At 51.2% G+C, this 24,370-nt stretch overlaps 7 protein-coding genes across 7 annotated transcripts; 3 read left to right on the top strand and 4 right to left on the bottom strand.

Annotated features, from left to right (window-relative positions):
* Window positions 1-822: 822 nt before the first annotated feature.
* Window positions 823-1,152, bottom strand: PHYSODRAFT_301590 (hypothetical protein; the record flags this gene model as incomplete). Its single annotated transcript, XM_009530157.1, has 1 exon — window positions 823-1,152. One exon carries the CDS (start codon window positions 1,150-1,152, stop codon window positions 823-825), a length of 330 nt encoding a protein of 109 aa, XP_009528452.1.
* Window positions 1,153-1,649: 497 nt separating this feature from the next.
* On the bottom strand, window positions 1,650-2,961 carry PHYSODRAFT_255182 (neutral zinc metallopeptidase, Zn-binding site; the record flags this gene model as incomplete). The annotated part of the gene is made up of 2 exons (XM_009530156.1): window positions 1,650-2,356; window positions 2,508-2,961. The coding sequence occupies 2 exons, from the start codon at window positions 2,959-2,961 to the stop codon at window positions 1,650-1,652; spliced, it is 1,161 nt and encodes a 386-aa protein (XP_009528451.1).
* A 917-nt stretch (window positions 2,962-3,878) lies between these two features.
* On the top strand, window positions 3,879-4,316 carry PHYSODRAFT_508521 (hypothetical protein; the record flags this gene model as incomplete). Its single annotated transcript, XM_009530155.1, has 1 exon — window positions 3,879-4,316. One exon carries the CDS (start codon window positions 3,879-3,881, stop codon window positions 4,314-4,316), a length of 438 nt encoding a protein of 145 aa, XP_009528450.1.
* Window positions 4,317-6,580: 2,264 nt separating this feature from the next.
* PHYSODRAFT_506516 (hypothetical protein) lies at window positions 6,581-7,459 on the top strand (the record flags this gene model as incomplete). Its single annotated transcript, XM_009530154.1, has 1 exon — window positions 6,581-7,459. One exon carries the CDS (start codon window positions 6,581-6,583, stop codon window positions 7,457-7,459), a length of 879 nt encoding a protein of 292 aa, XP_009528449.1.
* A 7,432-nt stretch (window positions 7,460-14,891) lies between these two features.
* PHYSODRAFT_509607 (hypothetical protein) lies at window positions 14,892-15,398 on the bottom strand (the record flags this gene model as incomplete). The annotated part of the gene is made up of 2 exons (XM_009530153.1): window positions 14,892-15,110; window positions 15,162-15,398. The coding sequence occupies 2 exons, from the start codon at window positions 15,396-15,398 to the stop codon at window positions 14,892-14,894; spliced, it is 456 nt and encodes a 151-aa protein (XP_009528448.1).
* A 477-nt stretch (window positions 15,399-15,875) lies between these two features.
* On the bottom strand, window positions 15,876-16,636 carry PHYSODRAFT_333040 (hypothetical protein; the record flags this gene model as incomplete). Its single annotated transcript, XM_009530152.1, has 4 exons — window positions 15,876-15,950; window positions 16,004-16,182; window positions 16,283-16,485; window positions 16,530-16,636. The coding sequence occupies 4 exons, from the start codon at window positions 16,634-16,636 to the stop codon at window positions 15,876-15,878; spliced, it is 564 nt and encodes a 187-aa protein (XP_009528447.1).
* A 5,494-nt stretch (window positions 16,637-22,130) lies between these two features.
* On the top strand, window positions 22,131-24,287 carry PHYSODRAFT_301589 (hypothetical protein; the record flags this gene model as incomplete). The annotated part of the gene is made up of 1 exon (XM_009530151.1): window positions 22,131-24,287. One exon carries the CDS (start codon window positions 22,131-22,133, stop codon window positions 24,285-24,287), a length of 2,157 nt encoding a protein of 718 aa, XP_009528446.1.
* Window positions 24,288-24,370: the final 83 nt, after the last annotated feature.

Here is a 24,370-nt window from a genome sequence, read left to right as displayed (position 1 = left end):
TTGTGTGGGAAGCTGATATGAGCAAAAGCTTGCTCTTCCAGAAGTTAAAATGCTTAAGACAATATTTAAGTATTACGATACACAAATGATACACAAAGGTAATACCATCGTTATTAAATGCCTAAAATTACTAATACCAGTTATTAAGAGTTATTAACTTGGTAAGAAACAACACTAGCAGCACCGAGCAGGAGTGGCCACGAGCGAGTGGTGACTCAGCAGCAGCCGCACCTCCGTTACGTCTCCGTGCCGAACAATAATCGTGGACGGCGTCTCGTCAGTCTTGTCCGGGAGATCAATCCAACGAGAGACGCTGTACAATTCGAACACTGGCTCTGACGAAGTCAACAGGGTGGAGGAAGTGTTGGAGACGCCGGGGTACATGCAGATGCCATCGCACGAACTGCCGAGGGCTGTGCAATTCCAAGTGCCTAGTTCGACCCACCGCCCGTTTGGCTGATATCCTGAACATTGGAAAAGCTTCACGATCCACTTAATAGAAATGTACTTTGATGTAGTAGAATACCATATAGACATAAGAGCAGTCATCAACAGCGCAAACTTACAGAATGCCGATCCCAATCACGATCAAACTGGCGAATGCATCTACAGGTAGAACGATAATCGGTGAGAACACGAAGAATGTTGGTGATTAGAATGTTCGAATATATCGAAATAAGCCACATCAACTTGTAGCGTAGCGCTGTCAGCCCATATTCATACAGCCCACCACTATCAGAGAACTAGCTTGTCTTCACCCTGAGCCTGGATAGCTACATATCACAAACTCGTCAAGTTACATGTATCCAACCGACAGCAATACTACATGTATGTACCTTCTTGTAGTTTGATATTGATGCAGGCGGGGATGCTGTAGCTTGGTTCTGGGTCTAGCCGACCATGCTTCAGGTAGTAGTAGACTTGATAGAGCGCCTTGCTGACGTTGTGAGGGTGCGGGATTTTTTTGTACGTGTCGAGTAGGCGCCTTAGACTATCAACGAGCTCGCTGCCGTACGTCTCCCAATCGCACGGTATCGCGCGGCAGTAGTGGCAGTATCGTACATCCATGGCGAGTGAAAGTCTGTAGGGGGAGAAAGAAAGCCAGACTATTTTTGCACAGCGTGAATCAGGTGTCAACGTTTTATCCGACATTTTGGCACTCGAAGCCTCTTTTTACCTTGATCTGGAAGCGCAGAGAGCTGTGCGTGATTGGTCATATAAACGGGGTTTCTAGATATCCTATTGGCTACCCTAAAACGCAATATAGTGTCACTACCAAGCGGGTGGTACTCAAAGGGTTAATCAGAGTACACATCAGGGTTTAAATCCATTGTGAATCACAATTTGTGATCCATATACATCGCCAGGCTGCACGATTGCCCAGTACAAGGTGGACATTCTGCTCCAAACGCGTCTATATTGACTGAATCGTTCGTCTAATCTGTACACCCACTCACATATGCTTAGCAGGGACGCGATCGATTTACAAATCGATCGAGCTAAATCAGGCTGCTAAGCGATAGATTTACAACCAAAATAGGCAAAAGAAGCGGTTTTCACAATAACAGCGACAAAGAAAAAATTGCTTGCAAAAACCGTAAAAAGCTTACTCCGCATTACCACCTTTCCCCATGAAGACGTGATTGCAGTTAAAAATTGTACTTGGATTTCTTGTTCTCGAGCACTCGGCGCACCATCCAGCCGTCCGTGTCGCGCATAGCGTTTGAAGTGAGCGCGTCCATGAGGCACGGCTTGAAGTTGGCAGGCTTCGGCTGCTGGTAAAAGTCCGGCAGTCCGAAGCTGTGGCCAATCTCGTGGGCGACGATCGTAAGCTGGTCGTCGTCGATGTGCGCCATCATGTCTTCGAGGTCCACCTGCTGGAAGTTGTAGGTTCCCCAGCCGCCACCCAGCCCCTGTGTCGGCTGGAGGTAGGCATCGTACGGCTTACCGTCGCAACCACTACCTCCGGGCGACGAGCCATCGACCGAGCGGTAGCAGCTCTCGGGGCACTGCGGGGCTCCCTTATCGTCAAGGTCGCCGATGTAGATCTTGCCAAGCGAGTCGTCCGACCACTCCAGGTTGGAGGCTTCACGAGCAGCCCAGCCAACGATGTTGATCTTGACTTCGTCGTACGACCAGCAGTCGTAGCCAATAAGCCAGCGGTTCCACAGATTGTACTGGCGGGTCAGCATGGCTTGGAACTTGCTGGCTTGAGCCTTGCTGAGCTTCGTCTCCTTGCTGTCCCAGCGGATGCAGTAGTTGAGCGTGCCCTTGTTGGCCACGATGTGGTCCATGACCAGTTGTCGTAGGGCTCCACCTCCGCCTTCATGCGGTTGTCCCAATTCCACTGGAGGTCCTTCGTGCTGATGTAGCTGTCCGGGTCGCCCACGACACACTCACCCGACTTGGACTTGATGGCTCCGAATGGGGCGTGCTTAGCGCTTGAGGTACTGTTAGAAGACGTTTGCGCCGGGTTGTCTTGCTCTGGCGCCATAACGACGACGCACTCTCGTACGAGGAAGTTTTGGACGAATTTTGCATTGCCTGCGACGAATCCTCCTCGGCTCCAGTTTGACTCGATGTGGTTGTCGCCGGGCTGGAGTTTTCGACAGTACCAGAGGCCATGGAGGTGGATGTATCCGATGAAGAAGCTATCGAGGGCGGCTGAAATGATTCCTGATCGGTTTCTCCGCTAGAGGTCAGCGTCGGCGTTGTTGTCGTCGAGGGAGTGGAGTTCTCAGATCCCCCAGTCGAACTCGGCACCGACTGCTGCGATTCCTCTTCGTCGTCCGACCCGCTGCACTCGAGACTCCCATAGTCCACATCATCGTCCGACCCGCTGCATTCCACGCTTTCGTCCCATCCACCTTCGCTTGACCCACTGGAGTCCACGCTAAGCGGTGGATTAGCGTATCCACTAGAGTCTCCACTCGGAGTCTCCGTTGACGCTGGCGGCGACATCCGGTTCCGCTGGCCTGCCCACTCGTCGGAGTCCAAACAGAGGGGAATTCCGTCGTCATCGGCTGGTTCCAGTCTCCACTCGAGGCTGTTGGGGGCGCGTTATTCGAGGAAGACGCTGTCTGCGTCCACTGGTTTTGGAACTCGGAGCCCCTGAAGCTATTCGTCCCGGTCTGCGTTTCCTCACCGGGGGCGACGGTCCCTACGCCTGCGTGATGTCATTCTGACCGCTAAAGTCAACGGCGGAAGACGTCGCGGCTAGAGTCGCCGCGACAAGCACTGGTAATCTACTTGGCGCCATCTTAAGGAAACTGGTTGTGGCTGCTACAGGAGGCGTTGGTTTGTCATTTGACTCATCCAAACGAAGCAATGCACTTTCCTAAATCGCAACACCCCCTCTACGTGTGCTATGACAAGCACATTTATTGAAGACACCATCCCACGACTCAGAATAAAAGTGACCTGCAAAACATAAATTGTGTTGTGACTTGTGATTTGTATGCTGTCAGTAAGGACTTAAAATAAACTACAACGGTACAATATTTGAAAGTCCATGATTGGCTCATAGAGTTGTCGGTAATGACTGAACGTCAGTAAGCACATAAGGTATATAGAACGTGTACATGTACTGTACAGAATTCTGCCCGAATAAGGAACGGGTATAAGGAACGGGTGTACAACTAATAGCCTCACATATTTTATATTATTTTTCAGTCGATGTGGCGATAGGGGGATGTGCAAGGTACTGAGGTACTAAGGTGAAAAATCCAGTGCCAATCATCAGCTCTCCACCCTCGTTTGAAAAATGGCGCGCATTTAGCGATCTTACTAGACTTCAAACTACATGTACCGTAGTGGTAGACTCGCACTTTTGCTTTTGCACCTCGCCCCACAAGCCCACCTCCTCCCCCACTCCACCCATGAAGTCCACACCGTCCAAGCGTCTCCGCCTCACTTGGTCTGAGAAAGTGGGCATCCTCGACAAGGCAGCCCGCACACCTGCTCTCTCCTACAGGGGCCTGGCTGAGTGGGCTGTGACGGAGTTCAGCCTCCCGGCCGCCCCAGGCAAGACAACGATATGCCGCATAATCAAGTCAAGTGCAGTCCTGCTGGGGCGGCCGCTGGAGAAGGACCAAGGAATCATTCATTGTATTAAGCGACACATTCTATCCCGCAAGATGATGCAGGCTCTAGACCGGCTTGGTGAAGGGCTAGATAATCCCTACGAGGTCGACCAGTTGACAGCGCTGTTGTGGTGCGAGGATGCCTGGTCAAAGGTTAGTGCTTCGACCATACGCCACTGTTGGAATCATTCCGGACTCGTAGGTAAAGCTGCTCTTCAGTTCATTTTGAAATAACTAAATCAGTACATTGGAAAAGTATACTCAACTTAACATCAATTTATATATTCTGCGTCTTTATATATATCAGGCGTTCCTTACTCGGGCAGACTGTTGCTGTACGACAAGGTTGCACATGCCACTGGGTTACCCAGCATTAATCTCTGCAACTCTCCTATACCAGGCACAGGACCTAAGATGGGAGTCGCTTTATTGTTTGAGTTGCTTTCGCGTTTTGTGATTACACTGCAACCTGTTCAATGAGCCTACAGCAAAGTCGGGGCATTTTTTAACTAGTATGCTTGTTTGTCGTGGCATCGAAGTCGTGAGGTATTATAATAGTCACTATTCCCCACCACTATTTAATAAGTGAATAGTGGTGGGGATTCCCAGCATCTCAGGGGAATACAACGACACCGTACAGTGCCCACCGGCTTGCTGGATGCGGGCAGCGGTGTGGTGGACCGCGTACAGTATCGAAGGCTTTTGTTTTTGTGTTTCGTCATATAAAAATATCGTACTCAATGCAATTCAATTCAATGTTTATAATTGAATCGACAATCCGACTTTCCACTCACTCCTCTACGGCAAATTTTACAATTGACAGCAATGCTACAGATTTTAGAAGCGTCTTGGGCTGCGGAGAACGATAACTCGCTGTAAGCGGTTAACGGACTGTAAAAGGGGCCCCGTTCCCCGTACAGTATTCGGGGATTGAGTTTGCTGTTCGTGATCTTTGCTTCGCATGGAATCAGCTGCTATTATTAGACTGGTATTACACGCTTTCCCTGGAAACAGCGGCTATGATAGGCTTGACATGCGGTGCATGCGCATGTGTACACAACAATTCGATGCAGAAATGACAACAACAGCGTGCGCGCGTTCGCCATACAGTTCAAGTACTTCGGTACAGCCGAACGCACACCTGATGAGAATTTGTGGCGCTTGAGTCGATGTCGAGCGGCTCGACCGAACTGCCCGTGTTGAAACTATCCAGGATAGAGCGACGCCTACTTGCCAAACCCACTACTGTACAGCAAGTGTGTCTCAGGGAGCGGTTGCTCTTGTGCCCCACGTCACTTTTGTAGCAATTTCTCTAGATGGCGGTATTGTTCGCACAACCCACTATTCGTACTAGCATTTGCAAACTGTTTGTTAGTGTATAGTGAATCTGGCTACCATAGTTGCGGAGTTAGACGGTAGTCATTCATCTCGAGACTCTTCTTAGTTGGTGAAACCTAGCTGGTACGAAAAGTCCTCCCTCTCGGCTTACATAACGGTTTAATCAATAATGATATCCTACTACACGTACCAGATTACTCTGGTTACGCCGTGGTACGCACACGTGTCGACAACCGGCACCAATTCGCTTGAGCCATTGAGCCATTATTTTGAACTTTAATGGCACACGCGTTTGCACTACCTAGGTAGTTTATATGGTGGATGGTCGAGGATGCTTTGAATTAATAATCGGGATCATGCTAACGACCATGTACCACTACAAACGTGGCCAGCGGAATTTGGTACTGTATTGGCTTCAATTCCCCGGCTCGCTCTTTCTATAATTCTGCTGTTCTCTGACAGTTGTATCCTGGGGATGCGCGAGGCTCACGCACCACCAGTAAGTCCATTCAAAACCAGCGATCAACCTATCGGACACCCCTCGCTTCCAGCACCTGTTTGAGTCCGTGTAAACACCTGGACAAAGGTATTCATAAGGTCTTCTGCCAGTTTCGTGCCGTCCTTCGAACTTGCGGACTTGCTGTGGCATAACTTTTCATTGAATTGTCCATTCCGAAATCTGATTGCACCCGCTAAATCTACGCGATTGGGCTGAATTTATGTACTTCACGCTGGGCCGTGTAAATTTTGCAGAACTTCTTGTTATTGTTTTGAAAAGCTTGTTGGTTTGGAGTGAGCTGCCAGTTTCCTGCCTCTTTTTGATAGCATTTTTTAGGAGGCTCATCACCGGAAATTGCATGTGACGCTGGAAAAATCTACCAATAGACTACGAGAGTTTGACAAGGAGAAGATGCTAATTGGCTAAAACAAGTAGGCACGGAACTGGTTGTAGGCACGAAACTGGCACCTTACCTTACACACTTACACGAATACGGTTCGTACTGTTGTTGTTATCAGTGGAATCGTCTTGCTCCTTCACCTTATGGACACCATGCAGGCTGCATCAAGGTCGCCAGAAACGTCAAGGCCATCGTAGCATCGCCATTGCGAGTCTGCGTCTTCGCATTGCCAAGCAACACCTCATTCTCCATTTATCCAAAATGGCCCCAGGTCTTCTCTCCAGCGTCTCCGCTCTCGCCCTGGCCACCGCTTTGGTAGCCTCGCCCGCTACGGCCGCGAACAGCACCGCTGCCCACGCTCCGTTTGGAACCATCAAGTCCAAGTCGAGTGAGTGTGTCGTGGGCGATCCGGACAGCTACATCAGCACGAAGGACCTCCAGTGGATTTGGGACAACCGCATGAAGGCGGAGGTGGAGCCCTACGACAACTGGATCATGGACCACATCGTGGCCAACAAGGGCACGCTCAATTACTGCATCCGCTGGGACAGCAAGGAGACGAAGCTCAGCAAGGCTCAAGCCAGCAAGTTCCAAGCCATGCTGACCCGCCAGTACAATCTGTGGAACCACTGGCTCATCGGCTACAACTGCTGGCCGTACGACGAGATCAAGGTCAACATCGTGGGCTGGGCGGCTCGTGAAGCCTCCAACCTGGAGTGGTCGGACGACTCGCTTGGCAAGATCTACATCGGCGACCTTGACGATAAGGGAGCCCCGCAGTGCCCCGAGAGCTGCTACCGCTCGGTCGATGGCTCGTCGCCCGGAGGTAGTGGTTGCGACGGTAAGCCGTACGATGCCTACCTCCAGCCGACACAGGGGCTGGGTGGCGGCTGGGGAACCTACAACTTCCAGCAGGTGGACCTCGAAGACATGATGGCGCACATCGACGACGACCAGCTTACGATCGTCGCCCACGAGATTGGCCACAGCTTCGGACTGCCGGACTTTTACCAGCAGCCGAAGCCTGCCAACTTCAAGCCGTGCCTCATGGACGCGCTCACTTCAAACGCTATGCGCGACACGGACGGCTGGATGGTGCGCCGAGTGCTCGAGAACAAGAAATCCAAGTACAACTTCTAAGTCTGTGGGCCTACTTAGCGCAAGAAGTGAACGTAGGGCTTTGTTTGTTGTCCATAGATCAATTGGTGTTTACCGAAGCTTGTCTTCTGTTTATCTATTTTCTTTTCGCGTGAGATATATTTTGCTCATTTACTATTCTGCTGCAGCCTGCAGCATTGTCTTCTGTTACCAAGTTTAGTAAAAAAAGAAACAATTTTGAAACTGCTTTTTTCTGGATTTGTCACGCCTGAAACAAATCAAACCAACCTCCAGGTTCATAGTTCAAACCAAACAAAAATTACCAGCAAACCAGGTTCATTACGGTTTCACGGTTTGGTTTGAAGTGGTTCGAACCGACCGAAAGCAAACCAAAGCAAAACAAACTGCAAAGTGTTTAGCCCCACACGCTCGGGGTTGGTCGCGACCGTGCTGATGCGATCTGAAGTCCGTCTGGCCGTCGATGTCAAAACGTATGACACCGCGCCGGTGGGTGTCCGACTGACAGCCGCACCTATTTTATTTAGATGAACTAGTCGCGGTATCTGCTACCGTCTAACTACAATACACGTCTACCTGCCGTGCACGAACTGAGTTCCGATCTTCTCGCCGTCTCTAGCCACTCGGGTGTACGCCCACTCGCGCCTACCCTACTCGTCGCAGCCGTCGAAAGACTTGGAAGCCACGTGCTTCCTCGTTTGTAGTGGGCCTACCTTGGCTCACTACTACGGCTTACACGTATGCGCACGTGTATGAGGAAGCGTAGGTTTCTTTTACTTGAGTTAAGTATACTCGAGATCCACGAGTATACTTTAAACAAGATAAAGACTCCAAGTTGCGTGTTTTGGTAAAGATGAGAACTGCAATTTTTGTTTTATGTTTCTGACTTCCTCTAGATGTAATATTCTAAACTAGGAATCTGCCAACGGCTGGTTGGCAGAATTCCAATGCTATGCATGTCACTCATTGGCTAAAAGATGCTGCTTTCAGCCAATAGGAATCCTAAATGTGTACGGACCACCCGTCGTGGTGGTCGTAAATGTATGTAGCCATTGGTGTACCTTACACCAAGGTCGAGGAAGTGTTCAAACCTCTAACAGACATCGCATCTGTTAGAGTAACAAGTGACTGTAGCCACTTGTGCGTGTAACCCCGTTACACCATCCCCCCTGTCAAGGTTAGACGTGCCGGTCTCGGCACGTCTAACCACCATTGACCGTTTGGTCAATGCGTGACGTTTGAAGAGAGCGCGCTCGTAATGGAATGAGCGCGTCGTAGTTGAAGACCGCAGCGGAGAATCTCTCTGCTGCTGAGTAGCATGCGCGGCTACGTGCGAAGCGCGTCGCTGCCGCGGGGGCAGGAACCTATGTCTGCCCTCGAAGTGTCTTAGGGCGCTGCTGTTAACAGCAGCGCTCGCATTACGTTCCAGTATGTAGCGCATGGTGGGCTTCGTATGCCCTCACCATGTCCGGGACGTCTTCGAGCAAGACGTTCTGTGGCTCTCATGTATCTTGGTTGGGAGGGAATCCTCTCCAACGGATACGAAAACGAACCAGTTGCCTGTTCGTTCTCGGGATACTGTGACCAACAATCCGCTCAACTATCCATCGAGTTGAGCCGTGTGCGTCACGAATTGGCGGCGGTGGTGGTGGCAACACGCCCCGTGTGTGGTCAACTTGGTGTTGACCCTGATCTCGCGTCTCCCCACGACCGAGTTCCGGTCGTGGAGTAGTTCTAGAGCGCTGGGTTCGGCGCTCTGAAGTATCCTCAGGTTGTGGCGGCCTCCCAGACCGCCTCGATTGTTCCGGCCGAGCTGGACCATTAGCTCGACCCGCTGCTCCAGCGCGAAGTCGCGCTGGAGGACGATGGCTTCCGCCGAGTCTTCTGCTTCGGTTCAGCCGAGCTAGGTAGTTCGTGCTGCAGGTATGGCTTCAGCCTTCCGACGTAGAAAGTCGGATGGAGACGCATACTAGACGGTATGTCCAGTGTGTAGCTCAACTTGTGGGGGAGGACGAACCCGGAGTTAATGACCCCAGCATACCCTACAGAGAGCTGGTGGGTTGTCTCCAGTACCTGGTGCAAGGCACGTGCCCAGAGATCGCAAATGCAGTGCGAACCCTTGGCAAGTACACCAAGGAGCACTTTGTGATGGCAAAACGAGTGTTACGGTATTTGAAGGGCACTCGTGATTATGGACTCTTGAGGAAGAAGCCCGTAAGCCCAGATTTACATTTCACGGCTTACGCTGATGCGGATCTCGGTAGTGAGAAGGATGATCGCAAATCCATCACGGGTGTTGTGCTTCAGATGAACGGATGTACTTACGCCTACAAGAGCCATAAGCAGTCTATTACCCAAGATGATACCTGTAGTGCTCAGTTTATTGCTGCGGCCGAGTGTTCCGTGATGATCATTTGGACGCACAATATGTGCGAAGAGCTGAAACTCCGCCGACGCCATCCGACTGTGCTGTTTCAAGACAATCAGTCGACGATCAAAGTGATCAAGGCTACGGAGGGCAACTACAAAATTAAAGGTGTTGACTTGAAGTATCACAAGGTGCGAGATCTGTATGAACGTGGAGATTTCGATGTACGCTACTGCCCTACGTCGGATATGCTTGCAGACATTTTCACTAAGCCGCTTGGATCGACGCAGTTCTGCAAACTGCGTGAGAGACTGAATGGTGTGCCGCTGCCGCTGACTGATTGCACTGGCAAATAAGTGTTGTCTGCGTGGCGGATCTCGAAGAGGGAGTGACGGAACTGGTAGTGGCTGATCGAGCTCCGCTGTTCGTCAAAGCTGCAATGGTTGACTATACTTCAGTATGGAGCTTCTAGTTGAAGTATCGCTCCTGTTTATACTGAGGTTTCTATAGCATAGTTTAACCAAGAGGGGGTTGTCACCCGAGAGGTTTTCTCCTCCTCAATCCCATTCTTTCCGTGGGCAAGCAAGCTTGTGTTCCTGCGTTCTCGTGTCTCGCCCTCCACGGCCACTGACACTACGTGCCCGGAAGAACAGACGTCCTACTGCGCAAGCCCTCAGTTGTACGTGTTCGTGAACCTTTAGTCTGTCGAACGCCATCTTGTGGGCACACAAACGTTTTTTCTTTCACTTCAGCAATTTACTTCAGCAACTTAGGACACATGAGCAAGGCTTCGCCGATGCCTCTGGTAGTTTCCTGCTACATCCAGCTTGGGCTGATTCATTGCAACACATCCACGGTTATTCATTCTCCGGCATTCTGCCCTCTATACCAACGTCTCGGGGTGCCTACGGGCTACACTCTTATAGTCTAAGAACGTCAGTATTTACACTTCTGCATGATAGCTAGTGTGCCATTCTGCATATTGGGAACTCCAGATAACCAACAACACGGTTAATCTTTATCCACCCCTTCAGCAACTTAGTACATGTACTGTAGGTGCTTGTGTACGAGGGGATTGATGAAGTGAGGGATCGTTTCATGGGTGTGTTCCGCTGCAAGCGCGGCACTGGAAGTGCGCGATGTACTTCCTTACCTGTCAAATAATAGTTGAGTTGACTTTGCCGACGGTCTCACCGCGCGCAGCGACAACCTAGTAACGCTGACCAACGACGTGCGGACTGGTAGGGAGCTTCAGCGGTAAGTGCAGCTCGCGGCACTCAACGAAAACGGAACTTTCGAGATGATTTCCATCCATCTCGAGCTCGAGCTTGTCTCGGATTTGAGGGATGGAGAGCATAGGCAGTAAACTTCAGTTACCGGGGCCAGTTTTCCGGCTTCAGTATTACTGGCTTCAGTTACCGAGGTGCCGCCTAATTAACCTGTGTTGGGCTGGCCACAGCGGGGTTACTGCTATCCCAGAATTATATAGATGATTTCGTATATATAGATACATTACCATACCAAAAGGTACCTGATACTGTACAGTGTCACTTTTCATAATTAATACCCGAGAAACTTCATAAATCACCTGAATGCTACCTTTGTCGTCGCCCCCTCCGCTTATGTACGATCTCGATGTTGCGTGAAAGTATCTTGAAGACGCCTACACGAAGGCTAGCTACGCATGAATTCAAACGCTGAAAATTCGCAAGCTCGACACTAGCAAGAACGTTATCCGTCATGGCGATGGCTAGACCACGGCCAAGAGATCATCTATTGCTTGTGCTGCGCCGCTCGCCAAGTACTTCGACAGAGATCTGCCAATTTGTCGCCCACGTCCTGAGCACATGCAAAGTTTGGTGGGTCGCGGCGCACTACTCGAGGGAATGACCCCAACAGATAGGAAAACAACTATGTATTAGCTGAGTGAGTACTTGTTTATAAGAAAATGAAAAGGCTAAGCCAACAATAGAACCCACAAAAAGTTGCCCAGCAAAAACTACATGTATAGCCAATGCAGGAGCTGATCGTTGTGGATCCCATACAAACTTCTACATGAAGGCCTAGCCGGCAAGCCCTTTTTACAGCAACCCGTTACATGTATATCTAAACTCCCATTAGAACTAACAAAAGTCGGTAACCCCCCCCCCTCACCCTTGGAGAACAAACCCTAGACCCTCCCGCCTCCGGCGGGCGTTAATTAAAGGCAGAAAGAAGGACAGCATTAGAAATTTTATACAACTGGTTTTGGAAATAGGGCGCTGTATAACATTATCACAGAGGGGTCCGGACCGGGACCGGTCAGCATTGGTGGCTTTCGATCAAATCATTGTAGGTATCTCACGTTTTGGGGGTAAAATAACTTGTTATTTAACGAGGGGTCTTCTAGATGCTGGTTGGGCAAAATTACGTCTAATCTTGCGGCTAGGGGCTAAGCCGCTAGACGCGCGCCAAGCCAGCACGGGAAAAGGAGACCCAAGTGCAGGGAACAGCTTAACAATGGGCATCACGGAGGCAGAGAGTCGAATGCAGGCCGCCCTGAAGGAGTCTGTCCAGCGGACCTTCCAGCGGACCTACAAGAATGCCACTACCCTTCGACCTAAGAACCCGCAGAGGGCGTACCGCAGTTGGCAACAGGAGTTCTTAGAGTGGTGCTCGGAAAAAGACGTAGCATTAATGACCTGACCCGGTGTACAGTTACTGGTGAGAAGATTCATCTCTTTCTACAAGAGCGCGTAATTGGCCGGGCCAAGCGCCACAAGAGTGGAAGTACACCCAGCGACATAATTGAAACCGTCGGACGTTCTGCTGTGAACTCCTATGTTGCGGCGATGGTTGACCTGTAGAAGCAGTAATCTCGCGCAAAAGTGAACAGTAATCCCTCCCCCCGAGACGAAGCTGTGACGACCCTATTGAAGCTGACAGAGTACGAAGAAGATGAGAGGAAGCGGAATTTTTTTGAGGACCGTGGAGCTGATACACTACTGGATGGCTATACGACAATCGATCAAGTTCAGGAGATAGCTCGGTATTTCTGGACACCGGCACGTGATTCAGGTAAACACTTGCGAAATTCGGTCGCTTTTCTGCTGAGCCACTACGCCCTTATGAGAGGAGAGTCGGTGCGGATGATGGAATTGGCAGCCTTACACGCGATTGTTCTCGAAAACGAGGGCTACACGCCATACAGGGCTCTGGTTATGGTGATGCGATAGGGTAAAACCAACCAAGTCGGGCGCATTGAAGTCAGTGCATGTATGCGCAATAAGCATGTCCAGATCTGCCCCCATGGAACTCTTGGATTTTACTTGTATTGGCGTTGGCATGTGGATGGCGAGGCGTTTCCCGACTTCACGTCTTCAGAGCACTGGTATCCGGTAAAGCTGTTAAAAAAGGTAAAATCCCACGAAACCAATGTCGTACAAAGTTCACAACGCAGCTATTACAGCAGCGTTGAAACATGCCGGCGTCCACAACAAAGCTAAAACTCACGGATCCGGATCGCGTATGGCGGACCTGGGAGGCGCAAGTGAGTCCCAAATTCGCCGTTTGGGTCGGTGGAACGGCCAATCAATGGAGAAATTCTACCTCACATCTCTTCCGAGGCAGGCGATGCGCACACTTGCCGGTTTTGAACCAAGTATTGGGAGCGTTTTTGTTGCTCGAGCTTCTGTTGATCCCCCGTTAGCATTGCAAAGTATGGTATTTTCGCAGGTGGAGGTTTGGCAACAGGCCATTGCTTCAGGAACAGCGGAACAATCGCTTGCGGCCGGAGGGTTTCTTGAGTTGCTTAAATATCTCCGTAAGGTCATCCTCCAGGATGCTATATTCTTGCATAAATCCGCACCAACGCACCCAATTTGGCAGCACATCATATTTCAATCCCGGGAGTTCACGGAATTTAAACGTGAGGCTATGCAAGCGGTTGACGCAATGGAAGCCCCAACTGAACAGCGTCTTCAGAAAGCTGTACCGGTGTTGAACGCCAAAATCGACGGGCTACACCAGGATTTCAAAAGTTCTTTAGCTCAAATCTGCTCGACCATGCGGACGGTTCCAGGTAGCCTCAGCGACGTAATGCGCATGTCGACTCCACTGCAAGGCGGCACTGCTGTCGTACAAGTTCAGCTTCTATCTGGTGGGCGCGAAGGTGACGGCGATACTGCCGTCAGTTTCGCCGATAGCTAGTGACGTGCAAAGTGATTGGCCAACGTATAAAGTTCTGCGGGGTCTGGCTACTGTGCCGGACTTGTGGAAAGAATCGTCGACCGGCTTAGCTGGCGCCAGAGCTGTCCGAGATCTCGAGGCTCAGTTTGGCACAAAGTGGTGTAGCGCGAACGAACGCCGGTTCTTCAATAGAAGGCGGCCAATTTGCAGCTTAGTCGCTGCGTTTGCAGATGATATTCTTACGGCGACTCGGGTGTCTGACGTCGTGGCAACTAATCTACCTTGCAAGTATTGGAGGAGTACCGGCATACCCATAACAAATCTCTGAACTGAATAGCGAAACACGCGGGCGAGATCAAAGATGCTGTCCAAGCTATCGCTGTATCTCGCTACCCCGTTTCCACGACTACTATCTCCGATCTCAGCCCCAACGGAGAGACTAGTCGGTAACGATTGAGACCACCACTCCGCGATGTCAACCGTATCTTGCAATATTTCAGAACTCGTCAACTGTCGGACGTATGTGTTCACCGTAGCCCTACGGATGCCGCCGAAGGAATCACAGTTGGAACAGTGGAGCAACGCTAAAAGTAATTGAATACATTCAGGCTGAAGTACTATAATTCGTACTTGAGAATATCGCCAAGCGGTCGAGTATCGAGCACAGAAAAACATGACGAACGCATTTCGTAGTCCCTCCTTCCTAATAACCCAGTATTGTTTGAACCGCAGTATTATAATGTGGTACCGCAGTGAGGTTTTGCGATAGGTACCGCAGTTATGCTTTGCTGTACCATAGTGTATTTTGCGGTACTACATATTCGGTTACTTGCTGTTTTGATCCATGATATCAATGACCGGAACCATGTTAAAAAGAAGTTGATTGTGCTTCTGTTTCTGCTCACCGGGTGCTACACTTAATCACTCTGGAGATATAGTCCTATACAGCTTATTTCGGTATGCTGCTGCGTTCTTGACACCGAAATCACCCTCTGGCCACGCGGCGATCTTCTCCTCGATCGATCCAGGCTTCTCAGCTGCAATGTGTTTTGAAATCACGTCCATGTAATGGAGAACATAAACCCCACAGTTGATGCAATTTGATTGCTGGGGCTTGGTCAAATGGACAAAGGTGCTCCACTCAAACGGAGCCGATGATTCTGCTCGAGATTTACGGGTCTCTGATAGGACCCATTGTAGCACACCAAAAGCATACGCCGAGCTGTGAGCATTTTTCATCGAGTTGACGTGATAAACTTTTGCTGGCCCCGGGTGCCTGGGGTTCTCAATTACCAAAAACCTGTAGTGGTTGCGACCCGATACTGGGAGAAGCACATATTGGTAGGACGACCAGTCAAATAATGCGACCAGGTCAGCTAACAGTCGGCGTCGTCGTTTCGGCTTTCGCGTGAATCGCGCAGTCTCCATCAATACGTACAACTCCGAGTCACATACGCGAATTAATCCTTTAACCTGCTCCATATAGCGACAGATAAAATAATCCAGCGCGGTTTGGGTCAGCCAAACGCCAGCCTGCAAGCTATCCAAATCCGCAGGGTAAACGTGCACTCTTCGGGGGTTTTCTTCATCTTCGAGATCGGTCCACACTATCAGCGGATAATTTTTTGACACGCGCTTTCTGAAAAATCGGGGGGGGGGGGGTCCACATCGTCATCATTCACGTCACTATCCTCCGTATTGCTTGGTTCATACGCGCTATCTTCGTCATCTGCCGCATTACCAGCCGGTTGCTCTTTTCCGCTGGTTGCGTGTGACTTTAAATTGGCAGTGGCGGGTCGCTGCTTCCCTTCGAGCAACCGGGGGCGTTTGCGAGAGGTAATAGTGGTAGGTTTTGCTTGAGCCGAAGGTGATATCTGAGCATCGTTGCTGCTATTAGCTGCGCCATCAGCAACCAATCCATTGAGTCTCTCGACAGACGCCCCTGCCTGGCACACCGTAGTAGATGTAGTCGAAGCATCCCTTGACACAACAGGCGAGCATGGACTAGCTTGCAAAGTTTGCACCGAAGGTACTTTTCCTAGCCAATATAACTCCTGCAAGTTATTGATGCTGCGGGTCGTGTAGTTTTCCTTGCCCGCGTGCATGGCCTTGAAGTCTGGGTTAACTTGAATGGTATCACGCACGTAGTTGCTCAGCGCTGAGTTAGCGGCAGCCGCGCTAGTCGGCGTCTCATGAAGCGCACCATCCGCCTCTTCATCAGAGTGCATAGTCAGCTGTGTTCGCGCAGCTTGCATACACACTGTCATCAACTTGTTCTCGACACTGAGTGTCGACGGGTGTGCGTGTCGTACCTGGTGCTGCCGGAGCCTCTTCCTGTAGTACCACAGGCGTAGCGATGTCGGCTCGCACCATTCGAGGGTAGCGCCGGCGATCCTGCCGGCCATCCGCGAAGTCCAGCGGGTTGTCGTCCAGCGAAAAGGTAGAGTCAGGGTTTTTCAGTATGTAGTCCTGCCGAATCTCCGCTGTCTCCCCCTCCCAGCGCTTCTTCGGAGCCCTTCCAGCGCGCGTTCGGAGCCAATTCTCTGCCGCCTTGTTGACACCTGGCCCGCTTGAGAGGCTTGCTCCTGCGGAAAGCGTGGAGCGCTGTCCGAGATGTCGGTGCCTTTGTCACCTGCGTAGACCCAGAAGCCTCTGTGGCAGCGCATCTTGTTTCTTGAGCGACGAGGGAGGTTGAGGGAGACTTCTGCGGCAATGAGCTGTGAAAGGACTTGCGCAGACTACTGACCTATTATTGGCTAAAAAGGGGCAATGACGTTATTTGCCTGGGGTCTTCTTCGACCGGGTCCCGGACTCACTCTGCGGAAGGGTAGATAACCCGTCAATATAACGCCCGTACTACGGTATTATACTTCTTCACCACTACTGTCTCAATCCCCCCTCCCCCTCATTGCTCCCATCTGCTCACTCTAACAAAGACCATCTACCAAGTAAACGCGATAACTAGCCGTCAGAACAGCAAACTCAATTCCCGTCGTACGATCGAAGAAGAAGGAATAGAAGCTGATTAACTGGTTATTCCTACACTTTACTTGCTACAGCAACGGACAGAATGCAACTGCCGACACCAGGAACTGCCACCGAACCAAAGGCAAGGTACCCGTGTGCATAAACTAAGATACGATGCACTATCCGTGTCACCCTAATTTATTGTTTTGGCCAATCAAAGTAGATTTGTGTTTATGGATTATGTTTTCAATACAAACTTTAATATACTATAAACTTGCGAAATCTTCATAATAAATGCGTTTACCAATAGAATACCTTCAGTTGGAGCGGCTGTTTTAGTAAGGTACATTGATGTGCGAGCTTAGAGTCTTCACCATCAATCACTTGTGTCGAGCATTCGTAAGACAGTTTGACGACAAATCAATTTTAGCCATGTGATTGGCTAATATTATGCGTGGTGTTGTCCGTGTATGCCCTTGGCCGGGCCGTCTGCGTCGCCGTCGTGGCATGCACCAGCAACGGATAGCCGTGCTGACGAGCAGGATCGGCAGCATGGACGTGTATTTGTTTCGTTTTCGATTTCGTAGTAATGTGAAGTGCATCACAGTTATTTGGCCTAACTAGCGACCTACTAAATGCCAGGTCCTGCAAATGAAAGTGTGTATTATACATATTTTATGAGGTCCGAGGAGCTCTTCCATGAAGCCGCGTAGTCGGCGTAAGTAGGGAGATGCCCTTCGGAGGACACGACGCGGTTGGTACACGGAGAACTGAATTGTGCTTGAGCGTACATTGAATAGTAAACGACTAGAATGTACGCTTGAGCACTCTCTAGAAACTTGTCAACAAAGCCGAAACGGAAACACTACGTAGATTCAAGCTTAACAGACAGCAATAGACTGGTGCGGTTATAAGCGCTCTAGAATCGCTGCCTCATATGCTACGTAAGTAACCACGTTATTGAAGGAAGGCTTGCCCGCATCATGATACGTACATTGCAACCTGACAGTACGAAAACACCTACAATATTTCCCTCCTGACACTATTCCTTACCATCCAGGCACTGAAAAGCTCTGGACGTGGCATTTTAAGAGCAACAGATCAGAACAGCCTTAGCGCTAAGGCTTCACGCAAGGCCTGGCGCGGCCGCCGTGGCTGCAGCCAGAATATCATCCTTTTGTCGACGGACCTACGCGCCATGCAACTGCGTCGTCTTGGCGAACAAAGGTGCCACCAACACAGCCTGCATCCGCACCGCTGTCGTGGTTGAGTGGGCCCGAGCACGCACATGCAGCTCTGCACGTCAAGTAGAGCTTTTGACCAATAATATGGCGCAAACTGGTGTCCGACAAACTGTCTTTCGTTTTGAGTGACAAAATACAATGTAGCCACTGGTATACTAAAATCAAGATGTAATCAAAATGCGTTGATTGCAAAACGTAAGACGCTTTGTCTTACGGTATGTTCTCTAGGGACCCGTATCGTCTTACGAAAGAGCATGAATCAATGCTGGTAGGTACATTCTGTCCGCTGCTGTGCTGATTTTATGTTGAAGATAGTTGATTTTGATTCTGGTTGGTTTGAATGGGATAGCTTCGAGGGACGTAGACCACTAGACCACCAGGGGGCCACTCCGATCGGAGAGTGCCGTACTGGTACTGTAGAGGGATGAGGCACTACTGGATCACGAATTCCCACGAGTTGAGTCTAGTGCCAGTCAACGACTGGTCGTCCTGGTAAAAACCACATGTAGAATACCGCCTATACATTGTACGTCTACATACACAGTCTAAACGTGTGTTTGCCTGTATTGTCAGATCAAAGTCATCGGGATAGCAGCGAGATAATTACATAAATACATACTTAAGTATTGTCTTCCTAGTGATGTGCTTTTGCTTCCACGTCACTGGAGTAGTGATTCCTCAGTAGCAGGTGGTCGCTACTTCGTTTCCTTGATGCATGGTCGGGAGTCTCGACTCGAGACAGCCACGAACATGTATTCTATAAGAGTCCTGGTTGTACAGTGTAGCATTATCGCAAACGAACCCTCTTCTGTAGGTACGTCTTCTACATCTCAGGGATGAACGCAGCACATGTACTACAACAGTAGGGTCTACCTGATGTAGACTACATCTTTCTAATGCGTTTTCTTAAGCGAAGATGAATTGTACCACGAATTTATTGGCCGTTGTTGCTTTGTCATTGGACTGTTATACTAGGAACACCCGAAGAATGAGGGGGTGGACAGCTCCCAAGCGTAACCTGACGCAACCTTCGTGCTACACAAGCCAGAAGGATGTCGACCGAGCAGGTTCAACGGCAACTTTCAGCAAGGCAGGAAATGCACAGCGACATCAACAACATGCACCAGCTTCAGAAAGTGAACTGCGGCACGCGCGATATTCATGGGTGTGGCCCCTGCGGGGGCCACAGTTCTTCCTTATCACGGCAATCAGCACCGGTACCAGCGCCAGCGTTTTATACCACAGGTGCTCCCAGCCAAGTCGAAGACGACCTAGTCTAACATATGTATCCAGGTCCAAACAGCAACCATGCCATGTACATTGACCGCTCGTCCACTGTACGCCACCTGGACCGTGCTCTTGCTACTGTACATGTCCAGTAGCATGCTCGTTGGCCTTATGGACTCCGAGCACAAATCCAGACCGCGCGTGAATCGTCAATAACATCAAGTTACACAAAAGCACTACACTAGAGGAATTTCCATAATACAGTATGTATGTACTGAATCGTCCCCAACTTATGGATCAATTGAACCTACTGATGGCAGTATGTATTAAATTCGCCACGCGAACTTAGCTATCTCGGGGTTAGGCTAGGCACCCCGCAGGATGCGCGAGCTGCGCCGAGTTGGATTCTTGGTGGAGCGTCGGCGACCTCGTGTTGGTTGGTACAACCAAACAAAGCTTATCGTTTCTATTTCGAAGTCTACCTTAAGTCTCCAGGGTATGTTCTTCGAGGGCTCCCATGTCAGCTCTCGGTAGCCGACCCACTGAACGAGGTAGAACTCGAGGCTGTGCACCCATCGTTTTGCGTATAGCCGTTCTACCTCAAATGTCTGCTCTGCGCGACCTCGTCGGGCTCGGGATCCGCCGAAGAGCCCCACTCCTCGGTCGACCGGAGCGTCGTTCCGCTCTTCGGACGGCTCTCGGGTCGGAATTTTTTTGTTGGACTTGAGCTTCCAGAATGATCCATCGGCCTTGCGTTGAAAGTTCCGTGTGTGCTTGCGTCGCTGGTTGTGTGGTGGCATGGTGCAAAATGAAAAGTGACTACAAGCGGAGCATTAACGGTGTAGTTCTACTCAGATATAAATAGTTATGGCTGTGTTGTATTTATGGTGAGCGGATTATACAAAAATGGATTCGAACCATGATATTAAAATTAAATTTACAGCTTGTTTGCTGAAGTTTCAAATATTTTCTCAAAATTACAGATTACAGCTCGTAATCGTTCTCGATGTCTTTGGAGCCTCTAGGAGAGATCTATCTGTGGTCGATCCTAATACCATGTGTACCACATAAATATCGGTGGTCGACTGAACGTATGTAGCGTGGTGCACATAACCTTCATGTGGCCCACATGCATTCATCTCGCTCGCATTTTTTTAACGCGAAGATCCTGGTCATCCGGTGCCCTCACGCCAGGCGGCGTGCACCGAGATCTCCCAAAGATTCCGTCGAGGCAAGCTGCCTCAAGTTGAGGCCCAACTTCCTGTCTGCCTTCCTTCGGTCTCGAGCGGCACGCAATGGTCCGCCCTGCGTGAACTGCAATTCAGCGTTCGAACAAGCACCGCAAGCCAAAAGCGATTAAAAAACGCTGAGAACATGCATATCGAAGCGCGCCATGCAAGAATAAAAACCAGCGCATGAGCCAGTTTTGCAGGGTCTCTTATCATGTGTCGCAGTTTGACATGTGAAGTGCTCGCCGATCGAAGCGCTCGGTACGCTCTCTCTACATGTAGTATCCGCTGGGCTGCCATTTACAGGATCGATGCCTCGACGGTCTCGCAGCTCCTGGTGCCATGGTTGCGCGTCGAGACCCCAGCTGGCGTCGGGACAAGAAGTGCTTTGCTTGCGCTACGCGCTTTGCAGACTCCAGCGGCGTAACACAAGCAATCGTAACATCAGCGCGCTGACCTCGCGCGGGGTCGAAATAGACCGCGGCCAGGCCAGGCCAGACCAGCGCGGTCATGACGTCGTGGTCGTCCGCAGAGGGCGGAAGGAAGAAATGCAAGCTCACATCCCCCTGCTCCACCCACGTTAAGTCCGCAATACCCGATATTTGGTCTACCCTTTACAACCTCATACAACAATCTCCGCGTATTCGATAATATTTACATTCAGAAGGTAAACGCATACAAAAGTATTTGCCTACACTGATTCTCTGTCAAATCCGTTACAATATTTGCTATTCGTTTCTGCGATCCCACTAAAAACACAGTTTTTTACGCAATCGCCGGCGTGCCAAGCGCGACTTGTCCATCATTTCCGAACCTCCGCTCTCGCACGCAAGTCTCCTCGAAAGACCCCGCACCTTCAGTAACCAGCCCCAAGCGGCGCGCGAACGCACTCAGCCCAGTCCAGCTACCCACCCAACGCCTTGGAGTGACTCCCCCGTTGCAGGACTTTTTGCAACCACCACACCGCTCGCCTCGCCTTGCTTGGGTCCCCACGCAACGCGAGCTCGAAACTAAACACAGAGGGAGCCTCGCCACCCCCGCTGCATGGCGAAATTTGCCGACTGCATTACCTGGACCACCCTCGACGTCGTGTACGTACTTTTGAGTGATACATTTCATCATATCAGATACCACGGAGATGCCACCCTGCGGGTTGATCTTGGTTTTTGTATGGCTTTAGCGGAGACCGTGTTGCTATTCATAGCGACGGGGCGCCTCTTCGGGTTTTTACCATAGTTTTTCACTCCAGAATCCGCATTATATCGCCGCCAAACTAACTTTTATGCTGTGTCTGTGTTTTGTGTGTGACTATCGCGACGTCAGCTTATCCAAGAATCAATCGATACCCCACTTGTTAGGCGTTTCAAGCAGCAGCAGCAGCTCTCCATCGCATCAGACCGCGAGACGCCTCAATCTTTAATTGCTCAACGGCCCCAAGCCCCAGTTCCCAACTGACGACCAGCCAGGCACAACAGCCCCAGACCAGGAGGACGATGGGAATGATCGTGGCCAATGTCGGCGAGGACGACAGCTCCAGCGCCGGGGACAGCGACAGTTCCGGCAGTAGTGGCAGTAGTAGCGGCAATAGCGGCTTAATACGAAACCATGGCGGCCAGGCGCCCACTCCGTCCGCTGCGGGCCGCACCAGAGACCAAGCCAAGCGTCGGCACAGCCAACAGGCCGCCGACGCGGCCGGCAAGCCCAAGCCTCGAGGCGAGGTCAAGACCGCCCGGAAGCTCAAGCTCCAACCGCTGACCACCAACCAGGACGCCAAGCCACTCAAGAAGAAGAGCGCTGCGATGACGCGACAGTTCTCCGGCTACGGCACTCTCAAGTCGGCCAAGTCGGAGCCTCCGAGTGACGAGTCTAGCGCAACGTCGTGGAAGTCAAATGTCGAGAAGTGGAGCTTGGACGCGCACCAGTTGCTGAGTCCGCGCGGTGGAGCGAGGATCAAGAAGCAGTTCAACGGACCAAGTCGCAGCGCTGCAGCGCGTGCCAAGGCGACCTCGAAGATATCTGAGGAGTCTGGGGATGACTCCGAGACGTCCACGAGCTCGTTCAGCTCGTCGTACAGCTCGGACAGCCCCGTGGCTGTTCCGATCCGCTCGTCGTCTTTCTCGGCCGCGGATCGGTGGGAGTCTCAGGTGCTGGTGAAGAAGGCGGCCAGCAAGGCGAAGAAGTCGCACACGGACAAGGAGGAGTTCCCACTGCTTCAGTCCTACGCGCGGGATTCGGAGACCGACATTGAGTCCGGTATTCTCGAGGAACCTGAGACTGACGCTCACCCAGAGGTCAGGACGGAAGTCCGCAAGCTCTTCACGCTGGCGTACCCCGTTATTTTCACGTATGTGCTGGAGTTCTTCCCGGAATTGGTCAGCATGACGCTCGTGGGCCATTTGGATTCCCCTATGACGAAGGAGTATCTGGACGGTGTGGCCCTGTCGACCATGGTCTTGAACCTTAGTGCCATCGGTGTGGGCTTCGGCTTGGCGACAGCGATGGACACGCTGTGCTCGCAGGCGTATGGAGCTGGCAAACCGAAGAAGCTCGGTATTTACCTTCAGAGTGGCTTGATCGTGCTGGGCCTGGCGATGATTCCGGTCTTCGTCATCAACTGGTACACTGAGGCGGTTCTTCTGATGCTCGGCCAGCCCGCAGAAGTGGCGCAGTTTGCGGGTCGATTCAGTCAGATCCTGCTGCCTGGTGTCCCAGCCATGTACGTCTACGAGCTGTTGAAGAAGGTAATGCAAGCCCAGAATGTGGTGCTGCCGATGGTGTACATTGCGGTGATCAGCAACTTGGTGAACCTTGGGCTGGGCGTCTTCCTGACGTTCTACACGCCGCTGGGCTTCGATGGTGCGGCGATTGCGCGATTGTTGTCCGAGCTTGCGCTTCCGTTGTGTTTGGTCCCGTTCTACCTGAGCAACCCGCATATCCCAGCCGAGTGGTGGCCGGGCTGGCAGCCGAAGGAAGCAGTAGATCACCTGGGCAAGTTTCTGATTCTTGGCGTGCCGGGAATGCTCATGATGGAGCTCGAATGGATTTCGTTCGAGATCATGGCGGCTATCGTCGGCTGGCTGCCCAACAGCGTCGTCGCTATCAGCGTCCACTCGGTGCTTGTGAATGTGTCAACATTCGCGTTCAACTTCTTCCTGGGCATCTCGGTGGCCGCCAACGTGCTCGTTGGCAACTACTTGGGCAGCAACAAGCCCCACCACGCCAAGCTGGCCTCGACGCTGGGCATGTTGCTGTCTGTGTCTCTCTCGGCCGTCATCGCTGTGATCATCATCGCCACGCGCTACTTCATCCCGGAAATCTTCATCAACGACGCCATGTCCATCGGACTGGCGGGTCATGCACTGCTGTTCCTCATGCCATACCAGATGTTAGACGCCATCAACGCCGTCATGCAAGGCGTCTTCCGCGGTACAGGACGCCTCGTGCTGGGCGCATACATCAACCTGTTTGCGTATTTCGTGATTGGCTTGCCCTTCGGCGTGTACTTAGCCTTCCGCATGGAGCTGGGCGTCGAGGGGATGTGGCTCGGTCTCACGGCCGGCATCTTCTTCGGCTGCGTGGTGTCCTTCATCAAGATCTGCGAGACCAACTGGAAGAGCATGGCCGACGCCGCGCGCGTGCGCACAAGCTAAGCGACGTCTGCAGGATATGGGTCATCCCCGACAGCGTGTGTCGCACTCTACACTTTCATTTCTTTTTTGCAAGGAGCGGCTCT

The sequence above is a fragment of the Phytophthora sojae genome (genome assembly GCF_000149755.1).
Source record: "Phytophthora sojae unplaced genomic scaffold PHYSOscaffold_5, whole genome shotgun sequence".
Lineage (NCBI taxonomy): Eukaryota > Oomycota > Peronosporomycetes > Peronosporales > Peronosporaceae > Phytophthora > Phytophthora sojae.
This window is presented reverse-complemented; position numbering and strand designations above follow the sequence as displayed.